This window comes from Bidens hawaiensis, unplaced genomic scaffold, assembly GCF_021521415.1.
Source record: "Bidens hawaiensis isolate Kalapana, Puna unplaced genomic scaffold, B.hawaiensis_p1.1 tig00000820_1, whole genome shotgun sequence".
In the NCBI taxonomy this organism is placed as follows: Eukaryota; Viridiplantae; Streptophyta; class Magnoliopsida; order Asterales; family Asteraceae; genus Bidens; species Bidens hawaiensis.
Genome location: NW_027491048.1, coordinates 4585503 through 4602127, shown reverse-complemented (window position 1 = coordinate 4602127; position 16625 = coordinate 4585503). Strand labels below are relative to the sequence as shown.

At 40.6% G+C, this 16625-nt stretch overlaps 1 protein-coding gene across 1 annotated transcript; it reads left to right on the top strand.

The window, feature by feature from the left end:
- The first annotated feature begins 13570 nt into the window (after positions 1-13570).
- LOC143540572 (cytokinin riboside 5'-monophosphate phosphoribohydrolase LOG8-like) lies at positions 13571-15980 on the top strand. The gene is made up of 7 exons (XM_077033597.1): positions 13571-13703; positions 14875-14972; positions 15086-15116; positions 15191-15290; positions 15374-15444; positions 15523-15666; positions 15740-15980. The coding sequence occupies exons 1-7, from the start codon at positions 13593-13595 to the stop codon at positions 15818-15820; spliced, it is 636 nt and encodes a 211-aa protein (XP_076889712.1). The 5' UTR covers positions 13571-13592; the 3' UTR covers positions 15821-15980.
- The last annotated feature ends 645 nt before the right edge of the window (positions 15981-16625 follow it).

Below are 16625 nucleotides of genomic sequence, written 5' to 3'. Positions count from 1 at the left end.
ACAAGAGGCACCTTGGAGTTGGTCAAAGAGGTCGTCAATACGCGGTAAGGGATACCGGTTCTTAATGGTGAGCTTGTTCAGCTCGCGGTAATCAATACACATGCGAAACGAACCGTCTTTCTTTTTAACGAACAACACCGGAGCACCCCATGGCGAAGAGCTAGGGCGAATGAATCCTTTATCGGTCAACTCTTGAAGTTGACTTGCTAATTCTTGCATTTCAGCGGGTGCAAGACGATAAGGAGATTTGGCTACGGGGGAAGCACCAGGGACAAGATCAACACGAAACTCGACTTCCCGAGCGGGAGGTAAACCAGAAAGATCATCGAGAAAGACATCAGGAAAGTCACGCACGATGGGGATTTCAGAAAGTTTCTTCTTTCGTTCATCGGGTTTGACCACATGGGCTAAGAATGCAACACATTTCTTCCGCAAAAGTCTTCGGGCTTCAGTGCATGACATTAGTTTAAGACCGTTAGATGGTTTCTCGCCGTAGATATGCAGATCACCATTTTCTCGAGGAATGCGAATCATCTTCTTGGCGCAGATTACTTCGGCGCGATTTTGCGAGAGCCAGTCCATACCGATAATAACATCAAAGCTTCCAAGCGGCATAGGAATGAGGTCGATTAGGAAATCATGTTCGTTAAGGTTAAGCGTGCAATCTTTGATTACGGAGTTTATTAAAATAGTTTCACCATTAGCCAATTCAACTGAAAAGTTTTCGTTTAAGTTTATGCGCGGTCGCGCAAGTTTCTGCTCAAATGCGCGAGAAATAAAACTTCTATCGGCGCCAGTATCAAAAAGTATGGATGCATATTGTCCGTTAAGTAAAAATGTACCATTAACCACGTCATTATTCGCTTGCGCTTGGTGCGCGGTTATATTAAAAGCTCGGCCACGCGTCACTTGGTTTGAAATTTGGTTAACCGGATTAGCCTGGGTAATCTGAACTTGTAGTCTCGGGCACGCGTTCCGGAAATGACTGGGATCACCGCAGTTATAGCACGACCTGGGTCGTGGATTAGGGTATGTTGGTTGTGGGTTCTGCAGGTAGGTTGGTGGTGTTTGCGCAATTGGGTTGGAGGGAAGGACTCTACAGTTTTCCGCATTGTGACCAGCGCGGCCACATCGGTGACAAAGTCGACACGGGACTTGAGGTGGGTGGTGAAGTCTACAGGTTGGACAAAAGGGTTGGTTTCCTGTGTAGGGTTTCTTAGTTGACGGGGCAGGGAGTGCGGGATTGGTTAAGGCGTAGTTGTGGACTACAGGGGGTGTTGGGTAAGTTGACAGTGGGTTAGGAGCGTGTACTAGGAGTTGGTAGGCGGGTTGCTGGACAATGGGCGGGCTGGTAAGCGCATAGGCCTTGCGCCTGCGCTTGAGGTTGTTACGGTTTGAGGATTCTGGCTTGGTTTCTGTTGGTTCTGGGACAGTCTTGGTGGGTTTGGTCTTTTCAGCTCCCCGCAGGAACAGGGTTCCTGCCCTGACATGGTTGTCGCTGAGCACAGCGGCCAACTCGATGGCGTCAGAGAGGGTTGCTGGGTTCCTGGCCCATACAGAATCTTGAATTTCCATGGGGAGACCCCCAAGAAACTTCTCGATGGCTCGGCGGGAAGGGGTAACTAGGTGTGGGACAAGCAAACTAAGTTCGTGGAAGCGCGTCGCGTACTCGCGCGCTTCGCCACTGTACTGTTTCAGGTTCCAAAACTCTTCCTCCAGGCGCTTTACTTCGTTGGGAGGGCAGAACTCTCGCGTCAAGATTTCCTTGAATTCCTCCCAAAGCATGCTAGAAGCAGCCTCTGCGCCACGCGCGTGAGCTACTCCGTTCCACCAAGTAAGCGCCCTTGATTCTAGGACACTTGAGGCGTATAAGGTTCGTCGGTCTGGAGGGCATTGGGTATGGAGGAAAGTGTTTTCAATTTTCTCGAGCCACTGGAGCATCACGGTGGCTCCTTCAAGTCCGGTGAATTTCGGAGGGTTACCCGCATTAAAGGATTTAATATTGTATCCGGAGGGGTTGGGATTATTTTGGTTTAAGGCTTGGGCTATCGCGGCGGCCATTTCCTGGGAACGTTGCTGCCTACGTCTGCGCGCTGCTTCTCTCCTCTGAAATCGGCGAGATAGCGGAGGCATTCTATAAAAGTTTTAATTTTTGTTAATATCTTGGTATGGGAAATCATTTTAGCGCAAGTTATATCGTCGTAAAGCTTGTTTCGCGGAGTTAAATGCTATCAAATTTTGAAGTAAAATGCAAACTTAATACAGGTAAAGAATTCGAATTGAAAATCGACAATTCATGCATCACCATGACTTTCCGAATTCTCAATTTAAAATATCGAGTAAATGAGCATTGAAGGTTGACCATTCATGTATCACCATTACTTTTCAAATCTTCAATTTAAAATATCGAGTAAATAAATATTGGAGATTGACAATTCATGTATCACCATGACTTTTCAAATATTCAATTTAAAACATAAAGTTAATGGTAATTGAAAATCAACTATTCATGTACCACCATGACTTCTCGGATTTTCAATCTCCACAACAAACGAATATGTAAGTAAAGAAATAAATTGAAATTTAATAAAAATCGAAAGATCGCGAATAAAACATGAAATCAAGTGCTGCGTATGCGCCAGCATATTTTATAAATATCGAGTAAATAACAATTAGCGCGCAAACATGAGATATTTCTCATGCGCGAGGAGGGACTCTTAGGTATTCTAGGCCGTTACGTCTAACCACCTATCCTAAAGTCACGGAGCTCTGATACCAATCTGTAACACCCCGACCGATGGCGGATTATACATCGGGGCGCCACGTATTGTTTCATTACTCGCGACACTATTTGGGTGTCAATATTTAATAAATACATTTCATTGCGCACGCGCAGAACATGACATAAAGTAACATAAATCATATCATAACTTAAAATATTCAAATAACATAATATATCTTGTTACATTTTAATCTAGGTCCAAACAAAAAGAAAACATCCTACGCGTCCAAGAGATTCCCAAAAGCAGCTACAGCAAACCTGAACATGTGTTAAAATAAAACGTCAACACTTGCGTGTCGGTGAGAAATCAAGTGTAATACATATAAATAGATAACAATATCTGCGCGCATCATGTGTATAACTGGTGTTCAACAAGGGTGTAATCAGATCGGGATCAAGCCTTAGATCATAGCTCATAGTTCAATCTGTGCTCCCAATTGAGCACAAAAACAAGAAAACTGTGCAAGTGTAAACAAAAGAGAAATCATAAACGATAGTTCTCCCGTGTTCATCTAATGGATCCATGAAAACTGCGGAATAGGCCGACAAGACGGTTAATGATCCACACATACAAATAAACAGCCAAGTCTACGTCCATAACACATGGGGTTTTGCGCGACAAAAGTTCATAAACAAGTTTAAGACTCAAGTTTGTACGAACACATGAACATCCCAAAACATTAAAAATAAAAAGGGATTAGGTACGAGATTACTCACCTGAAAAAGGTGTGTTGAAAGATAATGCAAGAAACAAGCACAAGTTAACCTATAAATAAAAGTTTATTGGTTTAACGATTTGTTTTATGCCTTGAATATATGTTAGCATAGTAATATGTATCTTTTAACAAATTATTATATAATATATATTACCGGAAATCTGGGCAGGACAAGGGAAAAGACGAAGGCAGAGAGAGGAGGCGGCTGAGGAACAACGGCAGAGGGCAAGGAGAAGAGAGCAAAGGAGAGTTTAAGTGTTTGTGTGTGTAGTGTTAAATAACAAGAAAAATAGCATTATATATAGGGAAACCCTAGGGAACACAATCCCTTAAAAAGAGGAAAATATCATATCAAATCAAGCAAAAGATATAAAAGTACAAAAAGACAAAAGCAAAAGATATAAAAAGATATGCCGGCAGCTGCAGGGGATGGGGAAAAGCTGACAGATTACAGGTCAAAGCATGGGCGGCGTCAGAGAAAACACTGTTCAAGGCATGCAAAAGAAGATATCAAAAGATTATGTCAGTCACTTTTTCTGTCAACCAATAGGATTGGTGCGCATGCTGCGCCGAAAGTGGCTTTTCGGATAGATGTTGTAACTGACCTAAAGAGTTCAAAAGATAAGATAGCAAAAGAATACAGGCTGACCAAAACAGAAGAAAAGACTTAAGGTCTAGCGCGAGAAGATTCGAGCGCACGCGCGAGGGCGAAGGTAGACAGAGGACAATCCTTAGCGCGCCGCGGGAAGAATTATAGTCCTTAGCGCGCCGCGGGAAGAACTATAATCCTTAGCGCATCGCGGGAAGAACTACCATTCTTAGCGCGCTGCGAGAAGAACTACAATTCTTAGCGCGTCGCGGGAAGAACTACCGTTCTTAGCGCGCTGCGAGAAGAACTACAATTCTTAGCGCGCTGCGAGAACAGTTCGCCTCGCGTATCGCAGGAACAACTGGTCTTCACGCAGGCTTCCTTGTAAGGAGTCTGGCGCGTGGAGCTGCGCAGACATCCTTAGGCGGGAAGAACCAAAGGACAAGCAAAGAGTTAAGAGAAAAAGAGAGTTCAAGGCGCAAGGGTTAAGCAGAGGGGCGGGACGGCGATAAGAGAGAAGAAGAGGCGGGACGGCGACAAGAGAGAAAGAGGCGGGACGGCGACGAGAGAGAAGAAGAGGCGGGACGGCGACAAGAGAGAAGAAGAGGCGGGACGGCGACAAGAGAGAAGAAGAGGCGGGACGGCGGGAAGGTAACTATTATTATTAGTAAGTAATATAAAATATATATATAATTTATTAAATGTTAAATTTACAAAGATTAAATAAACAAATTAAATCATAAAGAGAATCGGATCAGAAAACGGGTACCTGGGTCGGGTCGGATCGGGCAGTTGTCACATAATCCTCTATGACGGCGACCCCTCCGAAACATTTATTTATTCTTGGACCTGTGAATGCCAATGAAGAACGAGCAAACCCAAAAGTCATGTGAAACAATCTCTTGTAGACTGATCGTTGGTTCTCTTTGGTCACCACGTGTGAATTAAACTCGCTATGCCGTTAGACAATAGTCCAATCCCAATACATAGAATCTACACTCCCAATCATGCCAGGTAAACCATGTACCTAGGCATGCGGCTCATAAATTCGTTTTAGGTCGTTCCAATTTGGTCTTCTCAAATAATGTGAAGCGTATAGCTTTATTAATCCTATATTAAATTGTTAATTAAAACCATATTAAAGAGTAGTCCAACATGTCTCATGTTTTTTTTGCCATTTTTAAGTACTCGTCGTGATTTCAGCCGTGTTTCCGTAGACGAACAAGCAGGTGACTGAAGTACACTTTTGAATAGCGGTGAATCCTAGCGTCCCCCGTGAGTCTGGTTTTTGCTGAATCAAACTCGCGTTCCAAATATTTGGTAATGCGCTAATATAAACGTTTAGACATCCGAAAGCGACGACTGAAAATCTTCAGGTTCTTGTATTTTGGCAGGTCATTGAAGTAATATGCCATTAAACTAGCGCTCGCGCCCAAATGATTTTGTTCAATATATTCTATTTTCAAGCCCGTGTGTAGAGCAAAACGAAAAGATTGCATACACTCTTATGCGAGCGTAACACTCGTAATCGAATCTTCCTCCGCGTCGTCATCGACATTCCCAAAAAGCTGGTTGTAAAAATATAAAGAAGATGGAGAATCCATATAGAGTTTTGTAGATTTTTCTGTAGAATTTTTGTAACAACCAGCCCCTCGGACCACAAATATTGTCCGTTTTGCCCACGAAGAGCTTACAGATTTGTTTTTTGGTTTCCCCAGTGTAGACTTCTCAAAAGATCACCCATCCTGCTACTACTCCACATGCACACGTTTATCTGTAAAGCTCTTCTTTCGTCCACTAGCATTAAGCTCAAAACGTGTTGGTGATTTAAGAGTCAGAACATTTACTTATGAACCAATTATCACTCATGTTCATGGCCGATGTGGGATTTGGCTAGGATGTTATAAACGCCCTCTTTTGGACTCATCGTCCTTATTGGTTAGTGAAAGGATGAGGGAGAGAGTGTATTTTTGGGATGGTTTTATGTTAGCAAGCATGCCTAACTTTTGAGGTTAAATAATTGTTCACGTGAACTCGATTTTGGGTTCACTCACCCTTGGAAAAAGTTTAACATAACATGTTATGTATATTAGTGTTATACTCCAAATGTCTTAGGCCAGTTATGGTGGAAAGTGCCCCCCCCCCAAGCCACCTCTCCATCTTTTCTAGCCAAACCTCTTCCTAGGGTCCCAAGGGTAAGGAGCTCCTTTGGACGCTACCCTGTTACGGTGGTGGGGGTGGTAGCTGGTATCATGGTTCATTGGGAATATTGCAACCACTCCACAATTCGCCTTTCTCGGCTTTGAAATGCAAGTGATACAAGTCGAAAACCAACTTTTGCAATTTCCGTAACTTTTGCAATTTCCAAACATTCCTTTACAACTTGTCAAATTAGAAAATTTAGAAACGTTACTTTTTATTTGATTAACAAAAAAGATAACTAAGGGTGATCGAAAAGAGTGGTGCCACCCTTTAGGGTAGTCCATAGTAGTTTAAGGTAAAGCTTAGATGACAATGCATAATTGGTCGAGTATTAGGATAGTTTAAACTTTAAACAATAGAAAGAAGCACACCGACCACCCTTACCGAGAGCCCTATGCATATCTGACAGTGTCGGTTTTTCACTTTTTAATTAAATCACCACAAACTCTTACAACTTAACTATAATATTAAACCTAATGTTTTTCGAATTAACGCACAAGTTATATAATTAGCTTTCACAAGTATAATAAACAAATATCACAAAAATGTGTCGACAATAATTAGTGCTTTTGAGATGGATATTAGAGTAAGATTTACGGGCTGTTAGACAATATGATATTAGGCGGCTCTTGTAACCCTAGTATTCTAGGTGGTATCAAACTGTAACTTTAGGTTTTATATATGTCGTCTGTTATTCCTATTGCATTCATTCAGAAATAATATTTACACCAAATACAAGGTTTGATTGGTATTAGAGCCAATCATTCCTAAACCCTAAACCTGCCGTCACCAAGGCGATCTTCTTCTTCAATCCAATCGGATTTTTCTTTTCTCTTTTGCACCTGCAATCTTCGGATTTCCTAATGGCAATGATACAGCCCTTCTCTACAGTCGAAAAGACTGCTCATAATTCCCACAAATTCGCTTTCAGCCTTTCACCCACAAAATACGGGTATTGGAAAACTATGATTCAACCTTTTCTTGTTACTAACAACCTATTCGGCTATGTGGATGGAACCATCAGATGTCCACCACCAAAAACTGCAGCCACAACTGACACCGCCTCTGTTGATAACCTTAGTTATTTTCATTGGATCGCAAACTATGCACACGTCCGAATGATCATAATCTCCACCATCTCTGAAGCATCATTCCAACATGTACAAGGAACAACGTCTCGTGAAGTCTGGCTTGCTTTGGCCCGTGCATATTGACCAACCAATCCATCTCGTGAGTTTTCTTTTTGTACTTAACTCCTACGAATTGAACAAAAGGGAGATGAAACTCCTACAATGTATCTTGCACGTGCTCAAGAATATGCTACTGCTCTCGCAAATATAGATGAGCCTATTAAAGATAAAGAACTTGTGATTCTTGCTATATCTGGCCTTCGCTCAGAATAAGTCGGGTCTCCTCACTCGGGTTCCACCGGTTACCTTTGTTGAGTTGCATGGTCTCATCACTGATCATGACTTCACGTACTCCCGAGCCTCTCCAGATGTTCCCTAGGTTTTTACTGAAGCAACCGGCCACCATGAATCACTAATTCGTCCTAACGCTATTCAGCCATCTCAAATACAATCGCTGCAACAACTTGCATCGCAACTAGGGCTTCAACTGAATCTTTCGGCTTCTCCTAACCAACAGTCGCATGCTTTTTATTCAAACCGTGGAGCTGAACATCGCGGTTATCAGCGAGGATCCTATCGTGGTGGAAATGGCAATCGTGGTAACCCTTCGCGTAACCGCGATGACAATCGGAATTCTTCTACTCGATCACCACAATTTGGCTGGGCTTCAACACAAAACATGGTCTACGGACATTGCAACCGGTGTGGAATCGGCCACATTCCATCTCAATGCCCAACACAACCCGGGAACTCATCCAACCGATCTTAACCACAAGCTAACTATTCTGCCATTTCTGACAATGGATCTCAATCAGGCGGTGTTCCTTGGTGGCCTGACACGGGGTCCAATAGTCATGCTAGTCCAGATTTGGCAAACTTGGATAACTCTGAAGCATACCTTGGTAATGACTCACTCCACGTTGGTGATGGTAATCCACTCCCTATTTTTCATATTGGTTCTTCTAAAATCTACATTTCAAACAAAACACTAAATCTTTCTAATATTTTACATGTTCCTCAACTCAAAAAGAACTTGTTATCTGTCCAGCAATTTTGTACCGAAAATGATGTTTTCTTTGAATTTCATTCATCTTTTTTTGTTGTGAAGGACGAGTCTACACGACATATCCTACTCGCGAATCCAACTAAAGATGGTTTATATTCACTCCGCCTTCCTACATTGAAGTCTCTTCCACGTGTCTCATTCACTGCTACTAAAGCTTCATCAACCATCTGGCACAACCGTCTTGGACATCCGCATGCTCATGTTTTTCATTCTATTGTTTCTGCTTTTTCATTACCTGTTTTGAATAAACTTTGTTCGTCTTTATGTACTCCCTGTCAATTAGGGAAATCTTCTAAGTTGTCTTTCAACCTTTCTAATTTTCGCAGTAATAATATCTTGGATTTGATTTATTGTGATGTTTGGGGACCCGCACCCATTTTGTCATATGATGGTCATCGCTATTTTCTGTTATGTGTTGACCACCACACGTGTTACATGTGGTACTTTCCACTTGCCCAGAATTCTGATGTTTATCCAATCTTCAAATCCTTTATCACAATGGTAGAACGACAATTTAATACCAAAATTTAGAAACCTTTCTTCACTTCTATCCTCTCTTGGCATCGTGCATCGGCGTTCGTGTCCTCACACAAGTGCCCAAAACGGTATTGTTGAACGCCGTCATCGTCACGTTGTGGAAACGGGTCTTGCTCTCCTTGCTCACTCTCACCTTCCACAACGATTTTGGCACTTTGCTTTTGAAACAACGGTATTTCTCATAAACCGAATGCCATCCCGCTCTAACTCACACATATCTCCTTTTCAACACATTTTCAAACGCCCTCCTGATTACTCTTTTCTACGAGTTTTCGGGTGTCAATGTTTTCCCTACTTACGTCCCTATAATCCACATAAAATGGATTTTCGCTCCACCCCATGCATCTTTTTGGCTATAGTCCTAATCATCACGGTTATCGCTGCCTTGACTTATCCACTGATCGTATTTACATTGCACGCCATGTGCGTTTCAATGAAGATCACTTTCCTTTTGAAACAGCACCACAATCCAATCCCTCTCCCAAACCTGATCCGTATTACTCTTCTTACCCAGCTCCCAATTTTCCCGCCCCTACCTCTCCTCCGGGCTTCCTAGCCCAATCGGCCCAACAACCTCATGACTCTTTACCCATGGCCCATTCTCAAACAAACCCATCACCCACAGCCCAATCACCCATGACCCAATCCCTTGAGCCTATCCCCACTACTGTTCCAAACCCAACACCACCTGAACAACCTTCCACACAATCGTCCATTCTTAACCCTCTTCCTCAACCGCAGCCGGTAGCCCCACATTCAAGGCCTGCCAATCTTCGGCCTAATCCTACACCTACCCAACGTTATTCTCCTTCCTTATTTTATACTTCTCTTCACTCCTCTCTTTCCGAGCCTTCTTCCTTTAACATCGCCAACAAGTATCCGGAATGGCGTAATGCCATGACGGAAGAGGTTACCGCGCTTGCTAAAAAGGGTACATGGTCTTTTGTTCCTCCTGTCAAAAACTTATTATTGATTCAAAGTGGGTCTACAGGTTGAAAAAGGATCAAGATGGAAAGGTTACTCGGTTTAAAGCTCGCCTTGTCGCGAAAGGATATCGTCAACAGCCTGGAACAGATTATCAAGAGACTTTCAGTCCGGTAATTAAAGCAACTACCATCCGGGTACTTCTCACTTTGGCGGTTAGCAACCAATGGCCTCTGAGACAACTAGATGTCCAAAATGCTTTTCTACACGGTGATTTAGACGAGACCGTATACATGCGTCAACCGCTTGGCTTCGTTGACAAAGACAAGCCCAATCATGTGTGTCTACTCCATAAATCTTTGTACGGGCTCAAGCAGGCACCGCGCGCCTGGTTTACTCGGCTTTCAAATACACTTCAGTCTATCGGTTTCACTGGGTCTAAAACCGATCCATCATTATTCATTCTGAAGACCAAGGGAGTTCTTGTGTATGTGCTTGTTTATGTCGATGATATCATTGTAACAGGCAACAATGTCAACGCCATCAATGATATCATCGGTAAGCTTAGCACCACCTTTGCGGTTAAGGACTTAGGGGACTTGCATTATTTTTTGGGCATTGAAATCGTTCCGAATGGCAAAAATATTATCTTGTCTCAACGCAAGTACATCTCTGAGCTAATCACTAAGGCAGGTTTAGCGGATTGTAAATCAGTCCCCTCACCAATGAGTAGTTCACACGTTTTCTCTCTCGGTGACAGCGCTCTAATGACCGATGCCACTAAATATCGTCAATCCGTCGGTGCTCTTCAGTACGTGACTCTCTCACGGCCGGACATTATGCTGTCAACAAAGTGTGTCAATATATGCATGCCCCTACAGAAAATCATTGGTTGGCAGTCAAACGTATTCTTCGTTATCTCTAAGGCACCTCACATTTTGGTCTCTTAATTCGCCATGACTCCGCATCCACTCTTCATGCCTTCACCGATTCTCAGTGGCCTAGCTCGCTCAAGGCATATTCGGATGCGGATTGGGCTGGTTGTCTGGATGACCGCCGATCCACGGGGGGATTTGCAATCTCTTTTGGATCGAATCTGATCTCTTGGAACGCTCGAAAACAACGAACTGTTTCCCGGTCCTCAACTGAATCTGAATACAAGGCTCTTGCTGACACTGTTGCTGAATTAACGTGGCTTGAAGCTCTTCTCAATGAACTCGGGATTGTCACAAAATCAGTCCCACGCTTTGGTGTGATAATCTTGGAGCCACATATCTTTCGGCTAATCCGGTGTTTCATGCTCGAACGAAACATATGGAGGTCGATTTTAATTTTGTTTGTGAAAAGGTGGCTGAAGGCAAGCTGAAAGTTCAGTTCATCTCGACAACAGATCAGATTGCTGATGTGTTTACGAAACCACTACCATCTCAACGTTTTCTAGTTTTAAGGTCCAAGTTGCAGGTCGTTCCCCGTCCTCAACTTGCGGGTGAATGTTAGACAATATAATATTAGGCGGCTCTTGTAACCCTAGTATTCTAGGTGGTATCAAACTGTAACTTTAGGTTTTATATATGTCGTCTATTATTCCTATTGCATTCATTCAGAAATAATATTTACACCAAATACAAGGTTTGATTCGGGCCAATCCCATTAAGAATAACTAACATCAAAAGATCATCAACTCACCCTTTTTATTATTGTTTCCATTATCGTTTCCACCCCAAAGTTCGTTTACCGAGTTCCACTTGAGGAAAGAAAGAAAAGCAAAGTTTTTCCTACCCTTTCTCTTTCTATCTTTCCAATATTTTTTTTATAACATAGAAGGAAACATGTCCCACCAAACCCATCACTTTCCCTCCTTTTCTTTTCTTCATTTAAATAAAACCCGAGAACACAATCTTTTTTTTTTCTTTTCTCTCCATAAAAAAGACTTAGCTACACACTCATATCCTTTCTTTCCCTTCATTCCCTTAAGTGGAACTCAAGAATACATAAACACATATAGACGTCAATGAAGGAATGAGAGAGGGAGGGACCGAGGGGTAAGGGAATAGAGATAGGGAGAAAGGGGGGGGGGGGGAGAAATGGGAGAATGGGGGAGAGGGAAAGGGGGAGAGAGAGGGAGGGGGATAAGGGAGGGGCGTGGTTGTATTTAGGATGGTTTTAAGTTCGTGAGAAGACATAACTTTTGAGGTTAGATAGCTAATCACAATGACTTGATTTTATGCTCACCTCATCTTTTGGAAGACTTAACATGACATCTTACGTAAATTTATGTTATACTATAAATATATTAGACTGGTTATAATGGGGTAGTATCCAGAGCCACCTCGCCATCTTTTGATAGCCAAGCCTCTGGCTAGGGCACCAAGGGCAAGGAGCTTGTTCAGACGTTACTTGATGAGATGTTTTTCATTTTTTAGTTATGTCACTACACATAGTCTTACTTTTTAACAACTATAATATTAAACCTATTATTATTATTATTCAAATTAACGCACGAGTTATTTAATTAGCTTTAAAAAGTATAATAAACAAATATAAAAAAAGTTAAAAGAAAATTTGATTACGGCTTTTGAGATGTGATTTTAGAGTAAGATTTACGTGCCAATGATGGGTAACAAGTAACATCAAAAGATCATCAAATCACTCTGTTTTGCTTTTTTTTTTATTTACTTTTTTTTATCAAATATCTATACTATATATAATACACCAAACAAGGGTAAATTAAGACACTTATTTTTAAGTAATTTATAACACTTAAAGCATGAAGTACATGTGTAATTAAGGGTAAACTTGTCTTTTAAACACAATTCACTCAACTTACAAGTTTGTTCCCTCATCTTTAACCACATCATGTTTTTAGTTTCAATTTTAAACCAACTTCTCACCGACGATTTTTAAACGACAATAAGTTTTTCATACGTTAATAATTTTGTAAAAATATTGCACCATAAAAACGAGTATTTTATTCTCTTTAATTTGTATATAATATTATTATAATTTTTTCAATTGAAAAAGTTAATATGTTACGTAGGGGTGTTCAATGCCTGTTTTGATTGTATATAAACGAAAACTAAACCATTAAAAATTGAAACAAAACTGTAATTAACGGTCTGGTTCTGGTTTGGTTTAAGAATTTAAGCTTTGATAATAAAATTTGCTTAAAATGATTATTAATATAACTGTATCATCAATTCCAACTAAGTCAAAATATGATACTTGAAAGGATAAATGAAGTAAAAAAAGACTGAAAGTAAACAACCCAGCCGGGAAACCAAACCGATGACCAGTTTAAACAGTTTCAAGGTTTTAAACCGAACCATGAACACTCATAATTATTATGTGACTAATAGATTCCGCGTTTAAAGACCCGCTGCATCGCTCGGACACTCGTCTAGTTCTTTTAAAAGAACCAAAGAGGTGTTGAAATATTAAATCTAGCAAGCATGCGGGCATTCTTTTAAGGTTTCACCACGTCACATATTCCCTAAAAAGAATTTAAATTTCAAAACTCAAATTTTATCTTTATTATTATTTATTTCAAAAGATATTCTTATATTGCAGTATGCAAGATTGCTTTGATTACCTTTTTGTGATCAAATAAAAACTCAATAGAGTTTGTTAATATTAATATTTGTGAGAAATGGAAGAGGGTTCAATCAGCAAGTTCAAGACGATCTGTGTCTTCTGTGGAAGTCATCCGGGTCATCGTGAAGTCTACAGTGTTGCTGCTACTCAATTGGGAGATGAATTGGTTAATTGATTTCTCTTTATTACGGATTATTATTATTATTATTATTGTATTGAAGAAACACTAAGTTACCCGGCAGATTACAGATAATCTTAGGGTCAAGTAGATGTTTCCCACGAGGGTTAGGTCCGGCAAAGATGGTTATTCTTCTGATGACCTGCAAAACAGACACCGTGAGCTCGTCACTGAGAAGGGGGTACCTCCTTGTGACCACCCTCCGGCGTGAGAATCAGACTAGATTGCTCTGAATATAAATGTATATTAAGAGAAATAGCTAGAGCATATAAGATATGTGATGGTATAAGATAGTATATGATAAGATAATGATACCGTTCCAAGATGTTGGAGTATTTATAGCCGAAGGTAGGTTTCCAAGCAGGTACAACCAGCTGTATAATATTCCTTTTCTACCAACTGTGGGCTACGCACGTGCCATGCTGGTGGTTGGTGGGTAGGCAGCGGCTGACAGTGACATGGCCGGCTGAGTACTATTCCTTTTCCACCAACTGCAGGCTATGTACGTGCCACGATGAGGGTTGGTGAGTAGGCAGCGCCTGATAGTGACATTAAGTACTAGAGCGTGCTGCTCGTCGTACTGTTGTCAGTGAGCTGTCACCCTGTGATGGGCTGCTTTGGTCAGATCTTGTCTATTTTGTCCATACCTTGGCAGGTATAGTACAAAAGATCCTCCAGAAGCGTACGGACTGGCTCATTTGGGCGGGAGTATTCCCGCCTTGCTCATTCCTTCTTCATGTGACATTACTGAATTATTGAGTTAGTGCCTTGTGCGTGTAGCCTTACTATTAGTGCGGGTAGACTCCGCTGATGGCTTGTATCCGCAGCTGCGGGAACAGGCGGGGTACTTCACCATTGGGAGGCTTTTCCTGCGGGAACAGCTGGCGTATGCGCGTAAGGTCTTCATCTCTCTGAGCATGGTGGGTCCTGCGGAACCAGTTGGTCTTTGCGCAGACGTCCCTCTTCAAGGTGAGTCTTGCGGGTCCAACTGGGCTCTGCTGGGACCTACCTCTTCATGTATTTTGATGGTTGTTTTTGTTTGCACACCAACTGTTTGATTAAATGCCTCTTAGAACTTGGTTTCTTATAAAAATTAGATCTTGATGTTTTCATCAATTGTTTTCTTGATTAAACTTTGTGACTATTTTGTTAATTATAGGTTAGTAGGAAGATAAGCTTGGTATATGGTGGTGGAAGTATTGGTCTAATGGGTATGATAGCTCAGAGAGTTTATGATGGTGGTTGTCGAGTTCTCGGGTAATAACATACTCAAAACATTAATTCTGGTTCCATGTCGAGTTTTTGGTGATTTTTGTCATTCAAACGCGTTAATGAGTTTAATGAAATCATTGTTGCTAATTCACATGCAGGGTTATTCCGAAAGCTCTTGTACCTCTTGAGGTATTTTGCGTTTTAGTTTATAAATTGCGAGCAGTTAAAAAGTTATTTAAGCGTCATTTTGCTAATCTTGATAGATATCTGGTGAATCCGTTGGAGAGGTACGTATTGTATCAGATATGCACGAAAGAAAAGCTGACATGGCGCGAGAAGCCGATGCGTTTATTGCACTTCCTGGTATTTTTATAAATATGTTCGAATTTTGTTGATTTTTGTACATAAAAGTCGTAATCAACTATTGATGGTTTCGGTGTTTACAGGAGGCTATGGAACCATGGAGGAAGTTTTAGAGATGATCACATGGTCACAACTTGGAATTCATAAAAAACCCGTGAGTTGTTTCAGGCTATATTACATCTCTAACGGGTCAAATACATAAACTAGAAAAAATACAAACTTTATTTGCCAGGTTGGCCTGCTAAATGTTGATGGATATTACAACAATTTGCTTGCGCTATTTGACACTGGAGTCAAAGAAGGGTTCATCAAGCCAAGTGCTAGAGACATCGTTTTATCAGCCTCGAATGCAGTAGAGTTGTTGACTAAAATGGAGGTATTGAGAAATTTGGAATCATGTTATGACACCCGTTTTATGTTTGTTTATTTACGTTAATTTTGTGGTACAGCAATATACGCCTGAGCATGAACATGTCGCGCCTCATGAGAGCTGGCAGATGGAGCAACTGGGGAATTATAATCCAAATTGATTTCACTTCATTTGATAGGTACCAGTTTTATATTGATTCTTGAATTGAAACATTAAAAACATTAACTTTGTGTGATAAAGTTCTGCTTATTAGCAGATTCAATTCTGTGTACTCTTTATTAGTGTGGGTTTGATTGTGCTATAAATGATCAGTTACCGTATGTTTCATTGTTATGTCTTGAGTTGAGTATGGGTAAATTACAACATAACACAAATTCGATAAGACCACTCTCATTAGCAATCTAGTATGAGTTTGTAACACTGTTTGGAAATAAAAAATAATTTAAAACCATTTGTTGTGGAGCAAACCGTTTGTGAGCACAACATAGTTTGCAAGTTTGGTTTGTGCCACATGTCAAGATATAAATGGATGCATTTTTAATTTATTTTTCTTTTTTCTTTTACAATAATTAGTTTTAGCTCTAATCTTGTTTTTTCTAATAACGTCTAATAATTAAGTTTTTTAAAAAAAATAAAAACAAAGTCGTGTTCGGTGTTTTTTTATGAACACACCGGTATAAATTTTATTAAAAACAGAGTTCGTTTAAAAAATGTATTTTTAAGTATAAAAAAAGTATTAATTTTAATGTCTTCATTCTATTGGTTTGTAAGAATTTTTAGATTAAAGTTATTTTTTAAACAAATGTTTTATTTATTTTTAAATTAAATTATTGTTTTTTATATTTTTAATTACTTTTAATAAAAAAACAACAATCATAAATTATATGTTTATTTAATAAATAATAGTGAAGGTTGAGTTGTTAATGAGAAAGGAAAGTTTGGGTTAAGTTGAGTTGGGTAGTTGA

Coding starts and splice junctions, on each gene's coding strand:
- LOC143540572 (XM_077033597.1), top strand. CDS start 13,593: ATGGAAGAGGGTTCAATCAGCAAGTTCAAGACGATCTGTGTCTTCTGT. Junction 13,704..14,874: donor CTCAATTGGGAGATGAATTG/GTTAATTGATTT, acceptor TGTTAATTATAG/GTTAGTAGGAAGATAAGCTT. Junction 14,973..15,085: donor GGTGGTTGTCGAGTTCTCGG/GTAATAACATAC, acceptor ATTCACATGCAG/GGTTATTCCGAAAGCTCTTG.